The 27,268-nt window shown below is 40.2% G+C and overlaps 1 protein-coding gene across 3 annotated transcripts in view; it reads left to right on the forward strand.

The window, feature by feature from the left end:
• Positions 1-27,268, forward strand: part of DISC1 (DISC1 scaffold protein) — a 191,327-nt gene that overhangs the window by 6,702 nt on the left and 157,357 nt on the right. For all 3 annotated transcript variants that reach the window (XR_004417359.1, XM_033054805.1, XM_033054804.2), the window contains exons 2-3: positions 11,691-12,676; positions 16,156-16,225. Coding sequence is in view for 2 of the 3 variants with exons in the window: in XM_033054805.1 (XP_032910696.1) it covers positions 11,691-12,676; positions 16,156-16,225 (1,056 nt within the window). In the remaining variant the exon portion in view is untranslated. The remainder of the gene's footprint in view (positions 1-11,690; positions 12,677-16,155; positions 16,226-27,268) is intronic.

The raw sequence follows: 27,268 nt of genomic DNA on the forward strand, positions 1-27,268 counted from the left end.
GATTACAAGGCAAATAGGGGATAATACCAGGAGTAATAATAATCAAAATCAAACAGACTGGGTGAAGACAATGCAGAGGGTATTAGGAATTCTGGGTAGCAGCCTGTGTACATATTTTGAGCCCCAACATTGCTAAGCAGTGGAAGAAGAAAGAGACCAGCCCCAAAAATCCCTCAAATTTCCACCAAACCAAGGAAGAGAAGATATAGAAATAGCTGTGTTTGCTACTTAATTCAGTTATCTGTAACGTGTAGCATTCTGGCACAGTTTTGGCTGCCTGATACATCTGTGTGGCAGAGTATTCAGGCACGACTTTTTACATTCTCGTGTCATAATCGGACTTCATGGACTGGGTAGGGTAGAGGCAGTATTCCCCAGGCAGAAGCAGTATTCCTCCTTCCTTTGCTGGGAAATCTGTGAGAGAGGCAGGTTTTGCTGCAGCTGTTCAGATGTGATGTTAGGTTTTTTGTGTGTAATGCCCTTGGCACCATTTAAGGGATTATGTTTTGGAAAGGCAAGTGTCTTCAGAGAGTTGTAGTCTCACAGATGGCTCCATCTTGTCTTCCAGTTGGCAAGCAGCCTAGGAATAGGTATCAAAATAATTTTTAATATAGTGAAGAGAAATGCTTGCCAATGTTTTTACAGCCAATAAAAAGCCTCAGTAATAAAGATTTTGTGAAATAACTGCAATAGATCAAAGTGACATTTAAGTGATGCTCATGAGCATCATTTAATTGCCAGCTAACTACTAATGGCGCGCTGCTGTGGAACAATTGGAGTTCCTGTGTTATGCTTTGCTGTATCTGTCTTGCTTAAGGCCCTGACCATCACCAAAGCTTGTAATTTCTCTCTGTGTGAATGATGGATGCTTAAATGCTGTTTGAGAACTTATTTATTTTTAGTATTGAAATTTATTCTGAATTTTATTCATAGAAAGTGAGCTGTTTTCAGCTTCCAGGATGTGATGGAACTGCTGTTTGCTAGCTTCTAGTGAGTCCTTTGTGGAGCTATAAATCACAGAAGTTGCTCTCTTGATTTCCGCAGATGAAACTCTTGAACTTTTGCTGTGGGTGTAGTTAACTAGTGGAATACTGCAAATCCTGAGATCTGTATTTAAATCTTAAAGATGTGTTAGCATAGTTTGGGTTTGAGGGAACATCAGATGATCTCTGGTCCAATTCACTGCTCAAAGCAGGACTGACTCTGGGGTTGTGTCAGGTTGCTCAGAGGTTTTATCTTGTTGGACCTTGAAAACCCCCAAGGATATTACAGCCACTCTGGGTAGGCTGCTTTGCTTCTTGTCTCCCCTCGTGGTGAAAAAGTTTTTCTTTGTATCCAGTTGGAAGCTTTCCTATTTTTAGTTATACCCATCTCTTTCTTGTCCTGCCCCTCTGCACTACTGTGTATGGATTGCTGTCATCCTCACTATCATTATGCAGCATCTTCAGAACATTGTTACTAGTAGAGGGTAATTAGAGTAATTTCTAACATCTTTAGAAGTCTTTGAGTAGCACACTTGCATTCTTTGATTTACTTTTCTTTCTACAGCATAAAATAGCACTGTACTTAATGAAATTTACTGTTGCTGCAAATATGTCTTTATACCCAAAGAGGGCATTCTAACCTTAAAGATGCTCTTAGTTCTGCTTTCCTGGCTTTCTCTGGTACAGAGTCCTTGCTTAGGACTCAGACTTTAAGGTAATTTAAGACATTTCGTGTGTTTTTGTTCAGTGAAGCACTGTGACACTTTTATTATTCTGAAATGAAAATCTCAGTCTTCTTAGTATCTCTCATGGTTTTGTTGTCACCTTTTTTTTTTCTTTGTAAGGCTAGTCGTGCAAGGTGCTCCTGCTCACAGAGGGCTGGAGAGAGAGGATACTTTCTAGGTTGAGCAACTATGGCAAGTACCTTCAAAATACTGTGAGTTTTCCTTTCTGCCTAGCCAGGAGGAAATTTTAAAGGTTTCCAACATAAAGGCAGAGCTGTTTCTCTCAGTAGTTAAAGAAACCTGTCAGTTAACTACTTATGTCTATAGATTATCGTAGTGGATTTACTTGACACAGATACTTTATAAATCTATTTTCCAGTATCAGATCTCAGACTTGTTTAGATTTGGAATGCAAAAATGTAGACAGGTAGAAGTCGCTATAGACAAAGAGGCCTCTAAATAGGATGTTTGTATTTCCTTCATGTTTTTGATGAAAAATTTAAGTGAAACCTGAAGTTTCCAGAAAAAATTCTCCAGATGGAATTGCATTATTGCAGGAGCTTCCTCAAGGGGACCTGTGACTCTAAGGTTTGATAGCTTAGATAATATAAAGATAAAATTCTATCCGAGTGCTACTTTTAAATCTCCAACCTTTTCCGTGAAGACAGGAGTTCTAAAGGTACAAAGCTTTTGGTGTGTTCTGATAGTGAAAATACTGAACTGTCTTTCAGGAGAGCTGTGTTAGTCCTTTGTTCTGTCTTGGGCATGCTTTGTGACTGGGAGAAGTTGTGCAGTTTCTCACGTGGTCTGCTTCAACCACAAAGCAAATGCATCAGATTACTGCTGTGCCTCAGAACTCATGAGATCGGATGTCTCTGAAATTGCATTGCTTTCCTCAAAAGGAAGCTACAGTAGTTCTGACTGCTACTTCTTAGTAATAATACTTGTCAGGAGTATTGTGTGTCAACCTGAAAGATGCAGAAGAAATCCTTAATTGCACAGGGACCTATCCCATACAACTGAAATAACTTGCACAGGACCCTGCTGATCCTGGATTATGAATTCAGGTGTTTTCTAAAGCAAATAATATATTAGAGAACCCAAGTATTGGAAGTAATGAGTTAACAATCTGTATTTATTCTGGTAAGCTATCTGAATGACACTCTGAGTTTTCTTCTGCCAGGTTTTTTGTTACTGAAGCAGATCTGTTCAGGTGTGTATGTTTATTGCCATATGGTACATTCTGCACCTTCTTTATCTACTTAAAAATGCTAAGATAGGTTGACCTGAAAAACTGTTCACTGGCTTATTCTGTAATACAGAGAATATTTTTGAGAGGTCTGATTTTTTTTTTTTGTTTTCACCCAAGAAACAGTCTATGTCATATAGGCGTACAATTTATTTGAAGAGTAATACTGTGCTTTCATTTAGTTTGGTAATAAAAGCAGATGGGTAAGGTTCAATGAAAGATGGCAGATACTGTGGGTTTGTACTTATGTAGTAGTACTTATGTGAATCACAAACAGCATGTGACAGAAATACCTTAAAAAAACTTCTGGCAGAAGTCTCTGCTTTTGTTGAGCAGCACAGACACGTGTTAGTAAGAGTAGCCTGTATTATTAGCTAATGTATGTTAGCCCAGGGAGAATGTCAGAGTAGATTGTGACAGGTAATTGTCTTGATTTCCTAGACATGAATAGCAGTGATTTACAGTCACAGGAAAGAAGCTCTCACAAGAGTGTTTTCATTGAGATGATCTCTAAGGGAATGAATGGAGTCAGTGTGCCTTTAGAGTGAGGTTTGGTTTAAATTGTCATACAAACTGTGTGCTGTGAAAGATGTAAAAGAAACCCTGTGAATTGTCTGAAGTTCTTGTAGCCAAAAAGCTGAGCAACTGGAGGGAAGCGATGAAATCAATGAACACAGCTGAAGTGGGGCTGGGCTTCTTTTGGATGTATCTGGGAAGGCCTAGAAAATTCTGAGCCCTGCTGATGGGCAGTGTGAAGCAGGAAGGCTCTCCACCTAGGAAGGGATGGGATGGGCTGAGGAGGTACAGGGCCTGGAAGCTCATATGAGGAGGATTTTTGGGGGTAAGCTGAGACATGCTTCTTTGCTGTTGTGAGAGAAATGCTGTTAAAGGGGCTGGAGGGAGGCTTGGAAAAGGAAAGATTGGAAAGGAAGAGAAGTGGTATTGGGAAAGAGAGTATCTCTCAACAAGCACTGTTTGAGAGCTTTGTGGATGGTGAACATTCTAGACTGTGACGTGTGACCTGTCCAGAGTTTTGGCAAAGTTCCAGAGCTGCAATTGCGAAGATTCTGTATCAACTCTCTTTTTTACTTAAAGAGAAGTGAGCCCTTGGTGTGGAAGGAGTAACTGGGGAGCAATGATTGAAATGCAGTGAAAGTCAGTGTAAAAGAAGGCAGGGTTTGATGGGAGTGGTGGAAGTCATGTGCAGTGTTGGGATCAGCAGAGTTAGGATGGAGACTAAAATGAGTGAATGGCAGTCAAAGTAGATCTGTTGGTGGTGTCCTCCCTCAGTCTAGGGTCTGACTGGCTGCTTGCTTGACTGTATTCCTTGATCCTTGTCTGCTTCTGGTGGCCATGGCTTTTGAAAGCGTGTGAACAGGCTTTGGTCCTGATGAGTGTCCGGTCTTCAGTCCTGAGTGAGGTGCTCGAGGTTACTCTCAACTCCTGCCTGAAGCTGAGCAGACAGTTGCTCGGATCTGTTTGTTCCTGCTGTACTTGGTGATGTGGGTTGGAAATAGCAAGTTTGGCCTCTAATGCCTGGACGCCTACATGGGAAGGTATGGAGAACTAGCTGTCTGGTGCTGCTGGGTGTCTCCTTTGAATGCTCTCCAGCTGTATATGGAGGTTTTCTCAACCTCTGTATTATCACCTGTTGTCCCTCTGTGCTGCCACATCTGCTAAATTCTGTAGTTCAGTGCAATTACCTTCTAGAGAGGAACTATTCTTTCCTGGAATGTTAATTTTAAAAAACTTTAAAAAAAAGATGGCTGACTTGCTCTAGGCAGAGTAACTTCTGACCCACTGTATTTAGAAGGAGCTGTGATTTCTGCTAGAAGTGTTCTTGCCTGTGGTTAGTATTCTCCTGCTGTTTCAGCAATCTCTGCTATAGTAGTTCTTCCATAGCCTGTTCATAGGTAATCTCAGAATTTTATCTGAACAACCTACTTTTCTCCTCTATGCTAGAGGGAAAGGATATAGCTGACGTCTTCACTTTTGTGTTCTGGGGCCCAGTAAAACAAACTTCCAGCTTCTATTTTGTCTGTCTACAGCCTTGGGTAAGGGCTGTAAAGGCCAAACCGTATTTTCAGTGAAGATCTCAGAACGGATATCGTGTGTCTTCCCCACTTGCCAGTAAAGGTCTCTGAGGGAACTGCGCACTGCTTGCTGGAGCACACTTCCACCCCTCTCAGGTTGTAATGTCTGCAGACTGATGATGCTGAGCAATGTGCTGGCATTTGGCAAGGACTTGCATGAACTGAAGCTGCTTGTGCAGGCATTGAGGACAGAAGAGTGGTGCTGCAGGCTGTGCCCCTGGGTTCACTGCAGGATCTTCGTCTCACCACTCAGAGCGGGGATTTATGGTCAGCTGGAAGAAGTACAGTTCACACGATTGCTGCTGCAAAGAGCAAAGAATACCCAAGTGCAGAAATTCTATTGGAGCATAAAGAACTCCAGGGCTTCATGTAAAGCCCCGAGACTTTGTTTTTGGGGAGCAGGGTGGGGGGAGCAGCACCACTTCTTTGCCTTTCTCTTTGCTACAAGTTGGCCCTGTGTTCTGTGCATTGCTGTAGCTGTAGTTCGTGTCAGTGCCTGGCATTTGCAGTGTCTTGTATTTAATCTGCATCCTGAGTGCTCTGCTTTCTGTGGGAATTTAGTGCTCAGCTTTCCTGGTGTCTGGAGCTCCATTCCATCTCTGTTCTTGCCTAGACAACATGGACATTGCATCTGACAGCCTGACTGGGGCTACAAGGCGAACTTACTTTAGAAGGCAAAGGAGGAGCATTTGTCCTGGGACTTTGATATTAAATTACAAAGCTAAAAGCCTTCTGACTCCTCACCCTTGGCAATATAGGAACTGCCACGTTGTTTTATTTTCATTATATGTGATCACTACTGAGCTGTTAAGAGAAAATTACTTTCTATTTCAGTAAACTCAATTCTGGTTTCAGACTGACTGTGCATCAGATGCTTAATTTGGAACCCACTCTCTTGGTTAAATTAAAAATTCAAATTTCCAAGCTGGAGCATTCAAACTCTGCTTGAATTAGAAATTGACTGCTGTCAATGTGCTCTCACACTTTTTAAAAAATTCCTTCCTCCCCTCCCCCCTGATGTGTTTTATATGAGAGTCTTGCTGTAGATGATCTGACTGAGCAGAAGTAGTGGAAATCCACACTGTCACTCTGTAGACAGTGATGAAAGAGAAGTGTGGGGTGTTAAATAGACCATTTTTGAAAAGGACTGCTGTGTACTGATTTCATAGTTTCATGACTGTTTGGTGGAATGGTTTTATGGGATATGACTGCAAACCCATTAAGTGTTGTTTGCAAATTAATTTATGACCTAAGAAAATTTCACAGTTTCTATACAGCATCCTTACTCCCATATTTCTGTGTAATATTTAAAGCTGTTGTCAGATCTTGACTGAAAGAATCAGTGTTATCTACTCTGAAGACATTTGCATAGACTATGTCTACAGACTTGTATTGAAACTGGGAACAAAAGCATTTTTCCCCAGGAAGAACAACAACAAAACTTACGCACACCCACACCCCACCTCCTGCAATAAGCATTGGTTCTCTGTTGTGAATATTCTCTGTAGGCTTGCAGCTTGTGTGTCCGTCTGCCTCTTTGGAAAATGGGTAAATTATTCTCAGTAACTTAACTATAAGTTAAAAAGAAATTTGCCCGCAGGTTTGGGAAAAATTGGGCTGGGTATTTTTGGGGAAGTGCTTTCTGAGCTTCACTATGCTGAAGGCACCCAGTGCTGGTACTGGTTTGTTTTTCCAGGCCTGCTTGTGTTCTTCCTTGGGATGTTTTGTTACTCATCACATGGGTTGACAGGATGGATCACTGAGCTGGGTGTAGGTTTAGTGATGATTGGGGACTGTTCTGCCAGGCAGCTGGTGATGTGTGTTTGGCAGTTCTAGTTGGCCAAGGCAACTATCATTGTGTTGGGTGAAAGACATCAGTGAGTTGTGTAAGGAGATTTGGAGAGTGATTAGGTTGAGGCTGATCAACCACAGATGAATTGGGAAACCGAGATGTAGGAACAAATATGTAATCAAGGAAAGGGCTATTTCTCTTATTCGCCTGACTAAATAGGTGATGGTTACTGACATGGGAAGTGTTTGTTATTTGCCAACTCACTTTTTGGCTAGACCAGGTTTAAATGGTATTTTTTTATTTCTTGAGGTGTGAAAAATTTGATGGGTGTATTAATATCAGCTGATGTGATTCTAATTCTAGAGAGAGGTGCTGTAATTTCATCAAATGGCTTAAAATGAGTTGTTGTATTAAGGAGTTAAGTGGCTTGATTGTAACAACTCAATACATTATGGGAGTGTGTCAATAAACTGCAATTATATAAACCCTGTCTAAAGAAGAGCGTTCTGGCCTTTACAATGCACAACTCTTTGAGGTGCTTTTTAATGAAGAATGGGGACTGACATGCATTTAATGACCTGAGAGAATGTTAAATTTCCAAAATGTCACAAATAACAGTTGAGTAACTGAACCCAGTCTGTGACCTTAGAAACCACAGCAAGCCTCTGTGAGGAAATAATTTGTGTCATTATGTCCAATACAACGTAACCCAGCCGTGCTTCCCGCTGTAGGTACACTTTGTAAAACTTTAGGTAAACACAGTTGCAGTTAATGCTCAGTAGGTGAGATGAAAAAGCTAAGTGAGACCTTTTCATTTTTATAGCTACAAAAATCTTTATTTGCAAGTGACTTTCTTTGAAAACTTATTTGCACAAAGAGGTGGTACTTGTTTGTTTCTACATAGGCTGTGTTGAGATCAGTGCCATCTTTGCATATTTAGTGGTGTCTTTGAAATTCAGTAAATGAGTCAAACTATAACTGATTAGGAACTTGCAAAGTGTTCCATACTTCTGTGATGTAGGAACTGAATAGTAATGGTTATTGGCATGTAAGATTAAGCTCCAAGAATGGTTAATTTTTGTTTCTGATAGGTTAAACATTTAACCTATGTGTATGTTTGCAAATAATAAATATATGAAACTCACTTATTTTGTTTTTGTATAGTTTGATGCAGGTGTTTAGGGCTTCCTTAAGAGAAGCAACATTACAGAAATTGCTTGGAGCAGTGCTTTGATAGTTGACTTTGAATATGACCGAATACCTTTTCTCCCACATCAGTTACCACCCACAAATGCTCTGAAGATGAATTTGTTATTCTAATAAAAACAAACTGTGTATAATATAGATGTAGTTGAGCTACCTTTAAAACTGCGTCTATAATTTCTCACTTTCAGGGAGAACCTAAATGAACTCGAAAGCATTCTGCATCACATACTTAAAGCAGGAGTGAGAAGGTGATCAGTTTCTGTACTGTTCTATAAAATTCTATTGGAATAACAAAAATTTACACCTTTTCATCCACAGATGTTATTAGAACATTTGGTCAAAAAACCTGAACTGCCACTTTTGTGGCTGAAAACAAAGACTGATGATCTAAAATAAATTAGATGACTGTTTTGCTGTCCTTTAGTGTCTGTCTGGCACAAGAGACAGTGGGAAATGCTCTTAGGCTTCACCTCTCTCTCTTTCATCTCACTGGTGCAACTAAAATGTGAACAACATTACTTTACAGCAATAGACTATTTTCTTTTTCCTTCTGCTCTGGATCTGAACTGTTATTTTACGTGAAAAGGTGATAATCGGGAAAGGCTGCTATGGTGAAAGAGCTGTTAAGAATATTTCTGAGCTTTTGTAATTGAATTTGAAGTAATTTGCACATATCTGCCATCCAATATGTTATATCATCTTCTAAGATTGTAAAATATTTATTTTAAAAAGTTGATTTTTAATATTACAATTGAAAGGCTCTTCCGTTTGTGGCTTTTCTCTCTTTCTAAACGTGTGTCACATACAATGCACGACACACTGTAGTGTAGGGTTTTAAAACTGCCTTCAGATGTTTTCATTCTGATAATTTTGTAGTTAATTGCCAACAGTTATGTGAAGCTCTTCAAACTGAGCTAAGATGACAAGAATTTAAGGCCTTTCTTTTTGTTTTAACAAGCCAGCTGAATTGGTTCAGTGTAATTTCTCTGCCGTGCTGACAAGGCAAGCTATGGTTGGAAGGCTATGCAGAGAAAGTTTACATAACTGTCTTTCAGATATGTAATAATAAACAACTGAAATTATTCTAGTCTTGAGAACAGGGGCATGGCACAAGGGCAAACAGTGCCCAAACAGTACACTCAAGGCAAGAGTAACTTCCTGGCTGGGTTTTGTGATGGCTGAGGGCATTCTGAATGCTCTCTATCTGGACCTGGAGATCAGGCTTCCCCTTAACTTTTGGGTAAGGTGTGAGTGTCTGTGTTCATGTTGGTCCCAGCTCTGTCCACTCTGCCTTGCTCTCAGTGGCAGCCACACTGGGGCAAAGGACCTGCAGCTCTCTCCCTGGAGCATCCTCTGGATGGCTGGTGGCTTGACCTAGCTGTAATCCAGAGTATAACTCGAGCAGTGCTCTGTTCTGGTTTGTGCTGCTGGGTGCACTCACCAGGAGATAGACCTGGAGTCCATAAGGAACTGAACACCAAACCTGTCTAGAGGGCTGCCTGTGAACCTTGTGAAGAGTGCAGAGAAGTGTGTGCTGTGTGTAATCTCATCCAGGACACTGGAATTGTACCCCTTTGGCTCCAATAATTTTTAGAATTGCATCCAGTTCACTTGATGCAAATATCTAATGCTTTGGCCAATTTAAACGTTATTTACATTAACTTAGTTTAAATTTGGTGTTTAAAGTGCTGTAATTATCTGTCTGCTTTAGAAATTCAAAGTGATTTAGTGAGATCAATTTTAAATTGATTTTAATTAAACCAGAGGACCTTTTGTGTTTTTACAGATGAGGCCTGTGACAGGCGTTTTTAAATGGTCATGGAGTATATGCAGCCTTAGAAAGATTCTTTTATGCATGACTGATTTCTGCTGAAGTAAAATTTAGGCTATTGTTTCGTATATAAATGAAAAGAATTACATTTTAAAGAACATTCTGTTCAGTTTTTATTCTCTTGCTCTGAGAATGATTCCTGTTTGTTAAGACTTTTCTTATATTATTCCCAGTACAGCTCAGTATTTCACTGTCTTTTTATAGTAGACAGGCTCTATGACCTTTTTTACTTCTGATTTCTGTGATGCTTCTTTTGCTCAGACAAAAGAGAATGTAAGAGACTGCTGGAATATTCTAATTTATGGTGATAGGAAACAGAATACAGAACCTTAACTGCAGTCCCATGGTGAGATGTGCCACTATTCTAGTATATGGAAAATGTATAAATGGCTTTTGTGGAAGGTTATTTGGAGAGAATGTAATGAATGTTGGGAAAATTCTCCTGGGAAGTTTCAATTCTAATGCTTAAATTCTTTTATAGGATGTCATCATAGTGAGGTGTGTATGAGGCCTGTGTTAGGAGCTGCTGAGGAATTTAGGTTATGTGCATATCAGTGTAAAAACTGGAGAAGGGCTGTGATTAGAGGGGTATGTTAGATTTAAAGAAAAAAAAATTGAGACTTCTGTATTTGTAAGGGCTCTGTGTGGGTGATATGAATATTTCTAGCAGCCAATTGATTCTGCTTCTGTGAGTAGAGGGCAGCTAATAGAGGGCATATTTCAGCTAGGCATCAGATTCCCTTGAAGGGTGATTCTGGCAAATAGGTCCAGTCAATATCTTTTTGTGTTACAAAATGGATGATAGTGCAGAGCTTGTATTCCCATTGATTCCCATTGTGCAGGACAGACAAATGGAATACCTTTTAACTAGCAGTAAATCCATGAGAGAATGAAAGTAGTCATCATGCAATCTTTTGCCAATAATACATATATAAAAATGTACAGAAACACAGATACTGTATTCTGAAATCCCACTTTTAATGTTTACATTGGTATTCTTATCTTGTTTGGGTGGGGTTTTTTGTTTTTTTTTTTTCCTATTCTTTACAAACAGCAAATTTATTTTTCCATCTGTGTAAGTAAGGAATGTGTAAGGAAATAGAGTTACTGAGCAGAGGCTGCTTCTTAATGATGTTAATACTTCAGTAATGTTACAAGTTAATAGTTTTCTAGGATTGGTGATTCTTCATGCAAAACTTTTCCTTTAAATTTACATTTTGGACAATAGTATCATAAATCTAAATTACAACTTGTACAATATCTCATTAGACCAACAGGGTGCTACAGTTGTATCTGTTATGATAGAGTCTGAACCTTAGTGTTAAAACATGGATATGAACATAAGAAACTGAACACCCAACAACAACAGGTTATGAGCAAAATTGCTTTGGGGTGATGGGTCTCACATTTTGGATGCAGATTCAGTCCTATCTTAGATGTGCTTGTAAGTCTGAAATAATTTTGGATCAGAGAAATTTAAACCAAGTTTCTGCTTCAGTGTGGTGGTAAGCAAGTTGAGAATGGAAAAGCAGAGTGATATTGTGAATAGGGAAGATGATGTGATACATTATACCCAGTTTTGTGTCCTGGTGGAGCAGCTTGTTAGTGAGTTCTCTTAAAAACAGGTGCAAACTCTTTAGAAGGTGAATGAATACCCAGTGTCGTCTATCTGCAGTATGGTCAGTGTCTGTTTTGTTGAAATGGAAAACGATATGCTGCTTGAAATTTCAGAAACAACTATTTTCAGATGCCACGGTATGTTAAGCCTGGAAAACTGCAGAAACACTTATTGACTTTTTCTCCCCTCCCAGATGATCACCAGCAATTAATGCCAGCAAGCTCTCTTCGGAAAAAGAAGCTGGCAAAAAGACCTGGATACATGAGGCCAGAAGCTCAGCGACAGATCGAGTTTCAGTCCCTGGGTGCCTGCACAGGATTCAGCCCAGCAGAGCTCCAGCATGGCAGGCAGCACTGTGGAGGCTCTGAGGGCTGTGCTCTGCACAGACAGTGCCAAAATGACCTGGAATTCCTGCACTGTGGTGCAGTATGTAGTGCTGTAGTTCCTGCTAATGGGGTAACAACCTTGGCCGCTACTGGAGATACTTCAGGATGCCGCAAAAATCTTTCATGTTGCAATAGTCCACAGTCAGAGAGCACAGGGATAGGGGTCTGCCCTGCTGCCACAACAGGCAAAGGAGATGCTGCTGCTGTGTGCTGTACGTGGGAGAAAAACTGCAGCACCAAAGTGAGCAAGTCCCCAGACATGTATGCTTTGGATCAGACAGAAGTGAATAATAACTATGAATATCAAAACAGAGATGGTATTTCTCATTCTGCTGGTGCACACGATAGCTTTAGTTCAAGTTTCAGCTTCATACAGCTCTCCCTGAACTTGGCCTCTGGAGTAAATGATGTTGAGGGCAAATCTATTGAGGAAGCTGAGATTGTTCTGCATCCCAAAACCACAGGCAATCTGCAGAAGCCAGCAGAAATGGCACAAACTCATGAGCACTTGGGAGATTTGTGTTGCTTCTCCAGGTCTGGTGAAGATTTGCAACACGACCATGAGAGCCCAGTAAATGATAAATTACAGGACTGTGAGACTGTCTCTCTCTCGGATATAGACGCAACATTTTCATATTCTACCGATTCCTCGGATGCAGCATCTGCTGGCTCTTCTGTCACCTCAGGCTACGAAAGTGGCTTTACTGTCAGTGACCATAACTGGGATACTTTGATGAAAAAATATGAACCAGTGCTACAGGATTGCTTGCTTGGCAACCGCAGTACATTAAAGGTCAGTAATCTCACTTTGTTTTTGATACCTTTTCCTCAAAACATTTTTATTTATAGTACCAAAATCAAAGTTCATATAGTTCAGATACTATTGGCTTTTGTGGCCTTTGTTCAGAGTTTTACGGTGAGGCTCTGCATGATAAAAATGAGATAATAGGTTTTGTTTTGTTCTTTAAAAATAGATGATTTGTTGCAGTACCATATTCTATGTTCTACCGAAACGTTAATTCTCTCATTTGTAACATCACACATCTGTTCTGACATCAATAACTACCAGATCTTTTCACATGTGGCTGTTTTGTCTGCAATTTGAGTTATATGCTGTATGAAATTAAGGGGTGGTAAGAACTCGTTTCTTGAAGAATCATGATTTAACAACATTAAACTTTTTAATTGGAAGTGTTGAAGTTGAGCCAAAGATTTCTGAGAATTAGGCAATTTTGTGAAAGTAGTGCGTAATCTAATAGGTGCTCTCCCCTCGTGGAGAAAAATGGAGGTCAAGTTCCTCTGTCTCCAGTTGGGAACTGGAGACAGAACCTTTTGTTCTTTTCCCCTTCCACCCCAGAGGAGCAGTGGGCTGGTGAGTCGGGAGTCTTTTTGCATATATGTATATTCCCACATTTATACCTACCATGTATAAGGCAGTGTCATTCACTGTACTCTTTGTAGGAGAGGAGTGGGGAAACTTTAGGAAGGATCAACTGTGTTGTATTTTTAGTATGGTAAGGTGGGCATTCTGAGCTTACCTGATCAAAGGAACCAAGTACTGGCTTTGTTGTGCACACAGGAAACAGTAATCCAGAGGTTAACGTGGGCACAATGGATTGCACTAATTTGTTGAAGCTACACTGTGTGGGTAGTGGGGGTTTTGGGGTTTTGTTTTTGTTGAGTTGTTTGGGTTGTTTTTTGTTTTATTGGTTTTTTAAAATTATTTTTTAAATGTTAATTGTCTCACTAGTACCTGAGTTTCTTGGGTACCTTTCAGAAACTCAGATCTTTGTAACTGCTCAGCTCGGACACATATCTGGTGAGATGTGCTGTATTGTCTTTAGGCTTAATGAAACAGCCTGCTCTGGGGAGACTTTGCACAAACCTACTGTCTGGGTAAGACAGAAGGCTGAGAAACATTTATTCTTTCTTTGCTTACTGTGACATCTAACCTGGGCTTACAATGCTCTGTAATACTTTCTTTTCATAGGTAGTGTGTGTAGAACTCAAACTAGATTCTCTTATTTACAGGCTTCATACACACTGACATGGAGCAATTTCTTTGGTTTCATGCCTGGAATTGCAATGTGCAATAGTCTGAGATGGTTTGGGAAATTCACTGCAAATTTGGGAACATATAATGCAGTCAAAATAGGGAATTATTTTTCTTTCTATTCAGTATTGCTTATTTGATAGGCACAAAAGAAACACTGCTATCTTTAATTTCTGTATTCATTAATTCATTGAATGGAGAACTGGGGATTTGTGCCCTCGGATGTCTTTGCTCTTGGTTAGCCAATTGTGTATGTTTAACTTGAATCACCTTCCTATTGTAATGATGATGAGTAAGTCTCAAAGTTTTCAGAAAGGAACAAAGGCAGTGGTAGTCAAGAAAAGGAGACAATACCAAAGTTGCTAAAATGATGCTTTCTTTGTACTTAAAAAGTGGTCTTCATCTGGTGCACATCTAGGACATGCCACGCTGAAGCAGAGGCAGGTCTTTGATTAGTTGAGCCCAAATGTCTCCCCAGCCTGCAAATAGAAAGCACTTCACAGCAGCATCAGTCAGTTTGCCGTGGGCGTGCCTGGGCTGTGGTACCCGAGCAGACTTTAAATGACCTGCCACTGTAGTGCATGATGGAATAAACACTGCCAGCAGCAGCAAAACTGTACTCTCAATATAGATGGTTGTTATACATCATGTATATGAAAAAAGTGTCACTTGAATCATTCCTACTGCAGGATTCTTCAAAACTCTATAAAAAGTCAGGCATAAAACACAGAAAATAATTTATGGTGAAGGTTCAGAGCTCCTCCCTTCAGTACCATCCACATTCGTCACTAGCGTCAGAGAAAAAAGATTGGAGTTTCAGGAAGTGAAAAGCAAAATAAAGTAAAACAGAAGAAATTGGAGTGTCTGCAATGTTTTTTGTTTGTTTTTCTTCTGGAGCATCCTGTAGCCTATTATTAATCAAACATTTTTGGATACTTTCCTGGCTTTATTTTTATAGTTATTTTCTTACTAGTCCACTTTCACATACCATATTTAGAGGGAAATTCTGAATTGAAAGGTATGTGTGTTGACTGTCTAGTTTATGTTGATATGTAGTTTTGATAACTGAGTGCTTCTATTCAGTTGTTAACTGGGTATACCTATTTTTCTGTATGCAACTTAGATTTTAAATATGAGGATTAAATATGAAAATGCTTCAGGGAGAAGGGAAATCTTTAAGTGCAGGATGTCTAAAGTGTGAATTTTAGTGCTTTCCCAAGCACCTTCAGGCTTTGGACCTTGAGAATATACATTACTTCTTTCTGCAGGCTCACCTTTTTCAGGGCTGATAGTGACTTGTTTGGTACAGGTCATGCATAAATTTAATAAGAAACACATTCCAGTCTTGTAACTACAGCTGTGTTAGGCTGTGGCTGTCATGGCAGTGAGGAGAGGACTAAACCTACCTTCTAACCAATTTCTTTTATCAGCAAAATACTTGTGAACACCTTACAAATTTTTAGTAAATTTAGAACTTTGATCCAGACTCTTGATGTTAACAAAGAGAAGCATTAATGTTTGAAATAAGTCTTGATTATGGTAAGTCTCTTTTGGAATGTGAGAGAATACTCTGTATGTGGTTTGGGTATTCTTGATGTTCTGCTTTTTTTTGTTATCTAACATTTGCATTGCAAAAATGCAAATATCAACATTATGTAGATGAGCCTAAATTGTATTTTAATGAAAATTTTTTGGCTACATATTAACATTTTTTTCTGACCCATAACATGAGTATACCTGTTCCAAAATACTCATACTGAATTTCTGTGTTCAGTCTAAAATGTGGTTTGCATATGGAAATTTTATATTTGTTCTCTGCTAAACTCGGGTAGAAAATTGTCAGAATGAGCTTGGGAACACACTGTTGAGTACAATGTGATCAGAAGTAGATCTCATGCTGACAGAATCTTCTAATAATTGTACTCTCATTTATTCCAAGGCTGAAAAATATCCTATGATCCCATGATCTCCTGTGCTTTTCAAGAAATATCAGTTGTTATTCTGTGTGTGTTTGGACTAAAGCCATGCTTGGCTCAAGTAGCTGCAGTTCAACTGACTTCCAAATAGGTCTGTCTACTTAACAAATACTGGGCTTAACTATAAAAATTTGGCCACTGTAGTGATGTAGTAATCCATTAAATTTGTATTGTGTAGAAGTTAATAGTCTATATATTTTTAAATGCAGGTTCTTCATAACTAACTTTTTTTTCTTTGCATAGTTAAAATCCTTGATCTTACGGATTCAGAGGCTTCAAGAAAAAGCAATAGAGGAAGATGACTATGATAGAGGTGAGAGCTGCTCCTCCCTACTCCCCCCTGGATCATCCTGCTTTTTTTTTTTTCCTTTCCTTCTTCCTCTATTAGTTTTATTTTATATTTTCTACATAGCAGTGAGTAGGGGTGGAAAACTGGTTCAGTGAACTGTATTGTTTTTGCAGGAAACAAATTAAAGTAGGTCAGCAGCAGGTAGCAACAGCTTTTATTTTCTTGAGCCACATCACCATGTGGGAAGGTTGAAATCCAAATACCCACCATCTGGATCAGCTGTTTTGAAGCAGCATGACTGAAAAAAATGCAGGAATGAGTGGAAACTTCAAAAGGAGAAAGGACAGGCACTGGCTGCTGACAGAGTGAGATTTGCTGCTTGCCACATTTAGTCATGACATTACAACAGGGCTCATAGAAATAAGGTCAGTAGCTATTACAGAAGTGAATGATACTGTCTTGTGGGATTAAGTTGATGTCCATGGAGTTCAGTCAAAATCAGCTGGAGAATATGGTGTTGATACACTTGCTGCCAAGTATCTATCTTTGAACAATGTTTTTTCTTTCAAATGCCTTGGCACTTCTGATAAGTTTGCACATCAATAATTAGAGCATCTATTAATAATGTTTGATCTCTTACTGTTTCCTGTTGTAATCTGTTCAGGTTACTCATATTTTGATGATCTAGAGGATCTAAGGTAAATTCTTCCTGCTAGGTCTATCTTCAGTTGGAAGAGTCTGCAAACATTTCATTAAAATGTGCATGGTTACTTCAGAGAAAAAGTGGGAAGTGTGGAAAAAGACAGCTCCTTTCCTCCCACTTTTATAATCTTGGCTTTTAGGAATTGGGCAGTGGTCAGACTTGTGGTTTGCCTCTCCGAATTAATGTGTGATGCTTTGCAGTTGTACCATGACTCTGTTTCCCTGTCCCCAACATGAAAATACAGTGTCTAAAGGGTAGATGTGTAGCACGTTTGCAAGAGAGGTTCTATTGCCCTCTTAAAGACCTTCCTGTGTATAGGAGAAGAGTCTGCTACTGTCACAAGTCATTCTTTTAGTGTGCCATCTCCTAACGGGGAATGACTCTAGGTGTGTTAAAATGTGAGGATGTAGTAGATATTTATGGGTTTAATCTCTGTCAAATAGACATTATTAATGTGTCTACTTTACATGTCTAACACTCATAACTCTTCTTTTTTAAGTGCCTGTGGGTTGAGCTCACAGTTGGAGACTTCCCAACAGCTGTGTATTCGGTGTGCATGGTTACCACAGATTCCAGCTGGGATTCTCTAGGCAGTCAGCCAGTCTGAGAGCAATATTTCAGTGTATCAGGTGTGACATCTCCATGTGATGCCATATAGTCATTGACCACAGAAAAATGATGACTTGTGTTGAATCTTGCACAGAAAGCTCTTGTGTAGTCTTCCTGGGAACTGGTCTTGTATCCTTAAAACAGGACTAGTCATCTGTTGACCATCACTTCCTCCTTTCATGCTTTTTGGTTCCACCCTAGTTATCAAGCAGGGTTGGCACAGAGGATGACTTGCAGAAGCTTGCAGACCTCAGATAAATGGTCTGGCTGAAATGTTACTTTACCTGGTGTTGTGGTCACAGAAAGAAAAAGTGGGAAGAATCCACAGGTGGGATGCTGTTTTCTGTGCTTAGTCTGACATACACAGGCAGAACATTTGTCCTGTTATGGGACTGGATGCTGAGGTGCTTTAGAGACTTTGACTTGAGTTTTTCCATTCCTTTGAAAACTAGAGGTCCACTTTGACACTGTTTCATGTATGCATGCAACCAGGCATTCTGAATTTTATCAATTCCTAGCTTTTGAGTAATTGGCCTGTTTTCTGTCACACTAGTCTTTCTTCTGCTTCTGATGCAACTATCAACTGGGGTTTTTTGTGTCTGCTTTTCATTATTTTCATGGAGGCTGAACTGGGTGCCTTAGTTTTCCTTTTGTGAAAAACAGGCAGTGTATCTTCAAGATAAGACTTGCATGGAGAAGGTGCAGTGGTGCAAGGAGAATCAGAGCTGTGACCTTCCTTCCTCATCTTGCAGTGGCAAAGCTTTCTGCCTTTCCTTTTAGAGCTGTGTCACTGCTCCTGGTAGAGAATAAAGTCTTCCCTGGTGTGAAGTTGTTAAAGAGTTTCCAGATCAGCAGAGTATGCATTTCTGTTCAGGTGAAATCTGTAATTAGCCTTTTTTAAAGGGGCCTTATTGCCGTGTATTGCTAGCAGGAAATGCAATTGCTAAATGTGCATAATTGTGATGTGGGGCATGAATGGTGATGTATTATCAGGGAGTGGGAGACAAGAACATGGTGCGTGGGGTGGGCTAGGGACATTTTAACTGTAATGGTAGAGAGAAAATTACTGATCCTGTAGTTTGGGGAATGACTCTGAGTATAGAGTGAGTCCTCTGTTAAGAGCAGAACTGTTTTGAATCGGAGATCATGGTAGGACTGTGTGTGGTGACAACACAGGTCTTGCTCATTTGGAAACACTGCAGGGAAAGGATAGACATAGTGTGATGAGAATAGCTGTGAAATGCCCTGGATGTGGAAAAGGTGAGTAGAGGGAGGAAGAGCAGGTGGAGGAGGGGTATGTGTGGCTAGACTCCCAAGGGGAAAATTAAATTGCCAATAAATACATTATCATATGCAACTACTGCTTTGGTGGTAGAGTCTTCTCTCCAGATTCAACCATAGTCAAGAAACTTAAAGAGATTTTCTGACTCCAGCTCTTTAAGAGTCCTCTAGTCTTGAGGGAAGGCCTCTTGGTGGGAGGGAGATGTTAGCACTTAAAACTCCTCTAAGTACTCAGAACTATTTTCTGCCATCTGACACTGCAAACTTCTCACCTTAAGGAAAGACAAGCATCACGGGTTTAGTATTGTTGCTTTCCTGCTCTACAGAGCTTTTTGAAAGCTCCTGTAGTTTAAGGTAGTCATTGAAACTGAATTCTAAGTAAAGTAGTTCCCCTACAGAGAGGGAAAAAGGATGCACTGTGTTTCCGGTTGTGGCAACAAGACCTGGAAATGACACAGAAATAAAGGCATGGTTATCCCCCTATAAAACCATGGACAAATGCCTTGTTGCCAACAGCTCAAGAATAAGGATATATTTGTTTTTTCACCTTGCAGAAACATAGGACAAATGCATGCTACTTGAGTTGTCAGAGAACATGGTAACATTAATGAATTAGCATTTATTTCCTGAATGAGGGAAGATTTTCATAAGGGCAACCACAACGCTCTGCTGTTGTTTGAGAGGGGAATGCCTGTTTAAGAGAAGGGAGTGCTTGTTTAAGTCTTCAGCTTTTTTCTTCCTAGGTTTTCTTCAGTGAATCTATTTACTTTCTCTTTCCCCTTGAACTTGAAAGATGCCCAGGAGAAGTGACTCTTGCTATTGCTTGATTGTGCTGTCCCTTCTGAGAGACCTGCCTTGGCATGGTTAGGGTGTTGGTGTAGGGGAGCTTCAGTCACGTATTTGGATAACTACACTTTTTTTCCTACACTTTGTAGCAGTGCTGTGTGTGTGGCATGGGGGATGTGTTTGTTCTGAGTGTTGGGGGCTACTCGGGGTGGAGACTACCCCTGTGTCCCTCATTGGTGCTCATTTTCTAGAGGTCACAGTGCTGTGAAACCTGCAGGGTGTTCTCTCTTCATGCTGTAGCTGTCATGGGTTGTTTCAAATGCGGACACTTCTCAGCTGTGAAATAGTTGTGTGAAATGCATATTCTGTGAGACGAATGTCCTCAATCCCAGTATAATTTTAAAGAGGAGCCCTTGGGATGTTATGTGTTTTATTGCTCTTGCTGTTTTTAGGTGCTGAAATATCAGGAAATAAATTTCTTTTTTTCTGTATTTACTTGTGGTCTCCTCTTGGTGGCCACATTACTGTATATTTTCAAAGCAGGTACTGCACCATGGGAATATAAGCATTTTGCCTTGCATAGCATATAGGAAAAATTGGTCTGTTCTCCAAGGATCACTTGGAGTGTTGTCATGGCTCATTATTCATGATGGAGCTTGACAGCTCCAAGGTTAAACACACTGCTGAATACAGGAGGAAAATAAAAAGACTATGTATTTTGTGTCTGTGGGAGTTGTGCTTGCAGTAGGAGCAAGTGCATTTTGCTCAGTACAAATCTATTGCCCAAACATTTGAAAATCTTTTTCTTTTTCTACTGCTTGAGGTTCTCCACCTTGCCTGGTGCAAGAGGCTAGTGAATTGGTAGCTGTCAGGACTTGCTGCTGAACTCCACTAATGGCTCATGTGCTGTCTTGTTACTGAGCAAAAAGTTTCAGCAGAATTACTCCTTCTTTTAAATTATGATAATTGTTTTTTAAAGACAATTTTTCTTTTTAGATACATTGCTTGCAACTGGGCAGGAATGTTAATTCCCCCATGCAATTCAGAGTTAGGGTTCTCTGGTGAAGGTCATTGAGTAGAGGAGAGCAACTCTTCATCACTCCAGCATGACAGAAAGAGCATAGAAACAGTTATGCCTGTGGTGGCAAAATCTGTCATATCTCAGCAATAAGGATTCAGGCTGTAGATAGGTTTAACATCATATAAGCCTTCAGCTGTTCTCAAAGGATGAGCTGTGTGAATTGGTGAGCAGCCATAGACTTTTGCATTGTGTGGTCTACATAAAAACAGTGTTTGCATGTTTTTTCTTTATTTTGTGCTTTGCTGGTGTTCTTTAAGACCTCTTAATACCAATTGTCTTTTCTATACTTTGGGAATCTGCAGGGCATCACGACAGAACCCTATGGTGTGTGTAGGAGTCTCATTTTGCACATTTTCCCTTAATCACAAGAATAGGATGGGAAAGGAAAGACTTTGTAGCTATTAGTCTCCTGTAGGTTTATACTATAAGAGGTGCTGTTGCTCACTTGAGCCAGCTATTTGTTTTAAAGGCAACTACAGAGAGGGTAAATGAGGGAGAATCATGTTCAGTAATGCTTGGGTTGAAAATATTAAGTGACTCTCAGAGGAAGGCCTTTGCCACTTCTCAGTTGCGAATACTGAATTTTGCAAAATTCAGTATTCTGAGCACCTGGCCAGATCTGTAGCTGTTTGGTCTTTACAAGTTTCTTTTTGCAGTTTAGACTGGAGCATTATTTTTCCTAATTTTAGGTACTGTTTCTAGTCATAGCTCTTAAACATTTGAACTAATTTGATATTCTAGCAGGTGGGTGGTGTGCTGTTCTTTTTGTTGTCCTTTTTGTTTGTTTGTTTTTTAATTTCTTTTTTTTCTTGGAAGAGCTGTTTATAGATGAGGATTGGATAGAATCCCTGCTTTACTGTACTTCTATTATTTTGAACTAAACTGCTTGCTTGACAGATGGCTGCTATAACAGGACACAGAAACGAAGGCAACTTGGCTTCTTTCTGAGGAAGGACAGGGAATTTGAGAGAAGCTATATCTGGAAATAACTCTCCAAGAACACGTTACTTTGGATTGTACTTGTTTCAGTGCGGCATGTACCTTTTGGAAGTTGAATCTTCAAACCCAGCTGTATGTTTAGTGAAGCTCTCTAGCTGAGGCTGCTGACTAAATAAAAAGTGGTGAATGCTGGAGGAGCAGAGCTGCTGTGACACAGGAGACTTACTGCAAGCTTGTAACTTGCAGTTGCAGGCCACTGACTTGTCAATGGGTTTGGGGTGGATGGAACAAATAGGGCTTTCTGTTCTGCCATGCTGTCAGAGCCTTGTTTTATCACAAGCTTGTAGAAGCTTCCTGAAATATGTGGATAAGTCCTCTGGGTTTCATTTTTGTAACTTTCCTGTAAAACTGTTAAGAGGATGGGGGGAAAAAAAAGCTTGTATAAATTCTCAAACCCAAATCTTTGTTACATGGATCTTGTTTATCTTGTCTTACTCTGATAAATTTGAATAACCTCCCCAAAAGAGTTTGGAAGGTTAAAGATAGTAAATGCTTAAGTGAAGAATGCATTAGACTTAATTTATCTAGCTGCAAAACAGAGGCAGCACAAGCCTTGCACCACTACCCTCTTGTCTGTGTTCCTCTAAGATAGTGGACTGAAATGAAAAATGTCTTTTTGAACATATCCATTTTTTTGTTTGGTACTAGTTGAAACTGTGGACCAAAATGCTGATGTTCAAATGCTTCATCTTGGCTTCTATCCACAAGCAGCAGTAACAACGTTACTGTTTATTTTTATGCAATCTGTGTTAGGCCTATCCAGTTGCTACTGTATTTGGTTTGGTTTTATTTAATTGCAAAATTGAACAGGAGTCACAATTTAAAGGTATGAATTTTCCTTATCTTGCTGTCAGGTAGACAACTGGAATAGTACTAAAATAGTGCTTATGAGAGGGAGGTCTGGTATGCATTTCTGGGTACTTTGACTTCTTGTTTTTAGTCATTACATGAGAAACACATACATCTTCAGCAGGTTCTTGAAATGCTTTTGATATGAAGCCTTATTTTAGGCCAGCTGTTCTGTTTCACATCAGTGAATGTCTTTGAGGTGGAACAAGCTCTTGCTGTTGGTCTAGTTATGCTCCACACTGAAAATGCAGTTGTGTTTTCTGTATCTCTAATTCCTTAGTCAGTATTATTATTAGTCAACATTATTATTACAGCAGAAAATGCTGTAGTCATGCAGTATCTTGCTTAAGCCATGCAGCCTAAATATTTTTAGGAAGTGGTAGTATTTTATGGGATTCTGCTATGCTCTTGTATTTTAATCTTGGCCAGAGAGAAGAAGTTCAGCTATGTCTTGTGTTTCTGGAAGCTGCTTGACAAGTGGAAAACTGCTGAAGCTTTGGCATACAGAGTGCTTGGAAGCTTTCTCTGCTCCTGGCCATCTGCTGTCTAAAACTGACACTGCCGGCCACCCTCCTAGGGTAGTCGGGCTCTATTTCTCAGTCCATGATATAGCCAAGCTGTTCCCAGACAGCCTGGCTAGTCTTTTCCAAACAAACAAGCAATGACAAAAATACTAACAAAATAAGCAATTACGGGTAATTTAAGATCTTTCTTGCTGAATTGCTGTTTGGAGCATTGGGTTCTGATGGATGTGACTTGGGAGAAGTGTTGATGTGCTATCTGGACAGTACCCACTGAGTGAATGACATGGCTCTCCTGATACCCAGCCAGCCCATCTGCTTACTTTGCACTTGAAAACAAATTTTGTATTCAAGACAGACTTATCTTTCCCTAGCTCTTTAGAAATATTAGCTCCAGATAAGAAAACCATTTCATTTGCAATACGACCACTGGAGACAGCATGGCTATTAATTCAACCAACAACTAGAAATTGATTTTGCTGCCCTTGTTTTACACTTGGGATATAAAAATTCTAAGGAAAGGGAGACACCTGCTCTTTTCAATTATTATCTGCTTAATAAATGACTGGACATGGACGGAAGCTTCTAGATGTCATGATAATGTAATTTCTGTGTGAATTTGGATTAAAAAGATGCTGAATGAACATGACTACCAGTTGAAAGCAAATACGAAAACCTTTCAGTGCAAGTCTTCTGTGGGGAGACTGTGATGCTCTTTGCTGGTTCTTGAATGGTGTCTGGTCAAATTCCTTAACAGGATGTTTTTATTGGAGATCTCTGCAACCCTTCCATTGCTTTCCAAACTCCCCTGCAAAGTTGGATTGACTCAAGTCAATTAACTTCTGCTTTCTCTTCAGATTTCCCTCCTCTCCTCTGTGTCCACCTGTCCAGATCAAAGTACCCATGCTGGGGTGTGTTCATAGTTCTGCAGATGTCTGTGCTCTCTGATGCTTCACTGCCCTGCCTTTGACGTATGTGATCTTCTGTGTGTTTTTCCTATCATTAGCCTATGGAGGGTAAAAGTAGCAAATATGGTGTTCCATGGAGGTCTTTAGTGCTCTTAGGACAGCAATGGGTTTGTGGCAGTAAGCATTAATGAAAATGACCAAGTGAGAAAATTTCAAATTCCTGGTATTCTTACAGAATAACATGTGTTGGACAAAGACTTAGTGAATCCATAGGAAATGCTGACTGTGGGAGCATCCAAACTGACATCAGATAATATGCATTTTAAACTTGCTTGCCAGTTTAATACCAGTCAAGATTCCTGTTGGGTTTTGATTTGAAGTGTGGAAAGTGATTGGGACATCTTGGGCTTACTGAGATTTTTTAAGTGTGAAAAGATAGATGAAATTAGGAAGTCAAATTGGTTTGGCAAAGTTGGAAACAAAGCAAGGTGAGGTGCTGTGATTTGGAGGCATAATTCCAATGTGATTTTGAAATCACATACAAATAAAGATGTTCAGCCTTTTTTGATTTGATCACAACAGAATGTACTATTGAGCTGATTCATTTGTGGATGTTCATTGGTGTGTGCCCCCAGCACTGCCATGTGCCCCTGCATGCCTCCCTGTTAATGACTTTTTGGAAAAATAACATCCTGGAGAAAAGGCTGTAACCCTGGAGTTTCTAGAAGCTCTCCAGAGGCCATTCAGCTTCTTGAGAACTAAGGGGAAGTAAAGAACAAAACCCATTTGGGTTTATATGTGCTGTGGAACTGTGCAGAGAATCTGTTCCCTTCTGCCTGTGTCAGGGAATGTGTCACATATTGAAGCATTTGGAATAATGTTATTAAGAATAAGATCTGCTTAGAAATGAGTAGGGTTTTATCTGATTTATTTTTTCCATTATGTACTGTATCTAAAATGTTTTTATGTTGTCTTAATATCTAACCTTAAACTTGGAATAGGTTATTCTAAGATCAGGAATTGCAACATCTAAAACTCAGACATTTCTGTTTCTCTTGCCTGAAGAAACTTTCAAAGGGCATGGTGAAAAGAGGTGCTGGCTGATGTGTTCTGAGAAGCTGGTGCACTGGAGTTATACACACAGGAGGTGTCTTGAGTTTGACAGGAACAACAATATCACTTTACTGTTTAAGAAGCACTCATGAACAAATGTGTTTTGTAAGATTTTTGTCTAACTCTAGGATTTCAGTTGTTCAAAATATGTGGGAAATTTTTGTTTTCTTCCTTTTGTGTTGTGAGGCAAATGAGATTAGTCATTAATTATGGGTACGGGATGTTGGCCTTCTGAAGTTAAATATACTCATTGTCAGTGTGGAATTTTGCAGGGCCATGAATTCCAGACAAGGTTTATCACAGGGAAATATCTTTGAGTCTGACCATAATCAGATAAGCTTTTAGACACACAGGTGTGGAAGAGTTTTCATTCCTGAAAGTTTGTATTACTGTTCTAATTTAACTAGTTGCCCAGGCTGACTAGTTAGCAGGACAAACCTTGTGCTGCCTGTTTTGTGGTGCTGTAATAAATGTATTATAGGCAATAGTGTGGTGCTGTGATGTGTGTGAGGGGAAAAGGCAGTTCTAGGTTTGCTACGAAATAGTAGACTTCGTGCTTGTCTTTGAAACTTTCCAGTGAGAATGATATTTGCTTCTCTAAAACTGTCAGTTTGGTATTTGTAGTAGTTGATGATTGATAATGTCAAGTATGTTACTGGTTTTATCAGCTGCATTAAATCTGAATAACCAAGAGAACATATAGATAACAAAAATCACTATTTAGGAAGGATTTCTTTTTATGAAAAAGAAATACTGATCCCTTATTAGGAAATTGTAAATTCAAAAGCAAGTAGTTTAGAATTTCCCACTGTGAATACCAATAGCAGTAAAACAAATGTTGCTGGAATACAAAGTACAGTAATTTCACCAATACAAGCTGCACAGACTATAAGCCGCATCCCTGGGTGTTGGCAAACATTTCGTTTTTTGTCCATAAATAAACCCCACCTGAATATAAGCCGCTCTGTCGTTCGCAGCGAGGACCCGCGTGCAACAAAGTTGCCAAATAGTAACACAATCGCGGTATGGTGGGGTTTACTGGCTCAGCTTGGGCTGTGCAGGCTCGACCCACTCAGGGCTGCCGACGGGGCCAGGTGGCCCAGCTCGGTGGGACTGCTCGGCGGGGCCACTCGGGGCCAGCCACTGCTGCCACTGGGCTCGGTCACCCCGGCCCGGCACTGCCCCGTGGTGGCAGGCAGGGACGGAGCACCCCCGATCCCGCGGCGGCGGGCGGGGACGGAGCCTGCCTGCTCCTACCGTGGCAAGCGGGGGCTGGAGCCCCCCGCTTACCCCACGGACCACGGGGATGGCGGCACGGAGCCCCCCACCTTCCGCCCAGGCCGTGGGGATGGCAGCACAGGGCCCCCCCGTCTCTTCCCCGGGCTACAGGAGAGGAGGGAAGGAGAGAGCTCTCCTGCCTCTCCCCACCCCGTGCTGCCTGCAGGGAACCAGGCTCCACCCGCGGCGCCGCAGAGTAACAATTTGTAACAATCGCGAAATGCCGGCTTTTACTGGCAGTTTGCTTGACTCAGCACCTCGGTTTCCACTTCTGGGGTTGGAAATGTCAGAAAATTATTCACATATTAGCAGCTCCTGAGTATTAGCTGCATTTCCAGTGTGGGAGCAAAATTTTAGTCAAAATGGTGCGGCTTGTAGTCGTGAAATTACTGTGTTTTTAGAGACTTCTGGAGGAATGTTGCTAATAAAAGGTCTTCTGAAAGCACAGGTGAAAAAGCTGGTGTCACTAAACAGTGTGATTTTGTTTTTTTTCCCCATCCTTAGTTTTCCTTATATAGGTGTAGATCAACCAAGCAGTCACACCAATGATCTGTTGTTTCTAGAGTTGTACATAATTTGGAATGAATAATGGCATCCAAAATGAAGGCATATGAATAGGATTGTGAATGTCAGCCCAGTTCTGGAACTTAATTCTACTTTATCTGTTTTTTGAAGCAGATTATTTTTAGTCCTAAGGGTTTTATAGTTTTAAAGTGAAATGTATGTTTAAAACTTCCTCAAGCAATATAACCTGTAAGTTAATTTTTCTTGTGTTATCAAATGAGTATGAAATGCCCTCATGTATTTTTAATTTTTTGTAAGTAAAGCATATGATGTAATGAGATGACTTGTGGCTGTACCTCTGCACTGGGTTGAAGCTGGGCTCTTTTCAGTGTGAATCCTGAGTGACAGCAAGAACTTTTGCAACAGGAGTCATTC

Source organism: Catharus ustulatus, chromosome 3 (genome assembly GCF_009819885.2).
Source record: "Catharus ustulatus isolate bCatUst1 chromosome 3, bCatUst1.pri.v2, whole genome shotgun sequence".
Taxonomy (NCBI): Eukaryota; Metazoa; Chordata; class Aves; order Passeriformes; family Turdidae; genus Catharus; species Catharus ustulatus.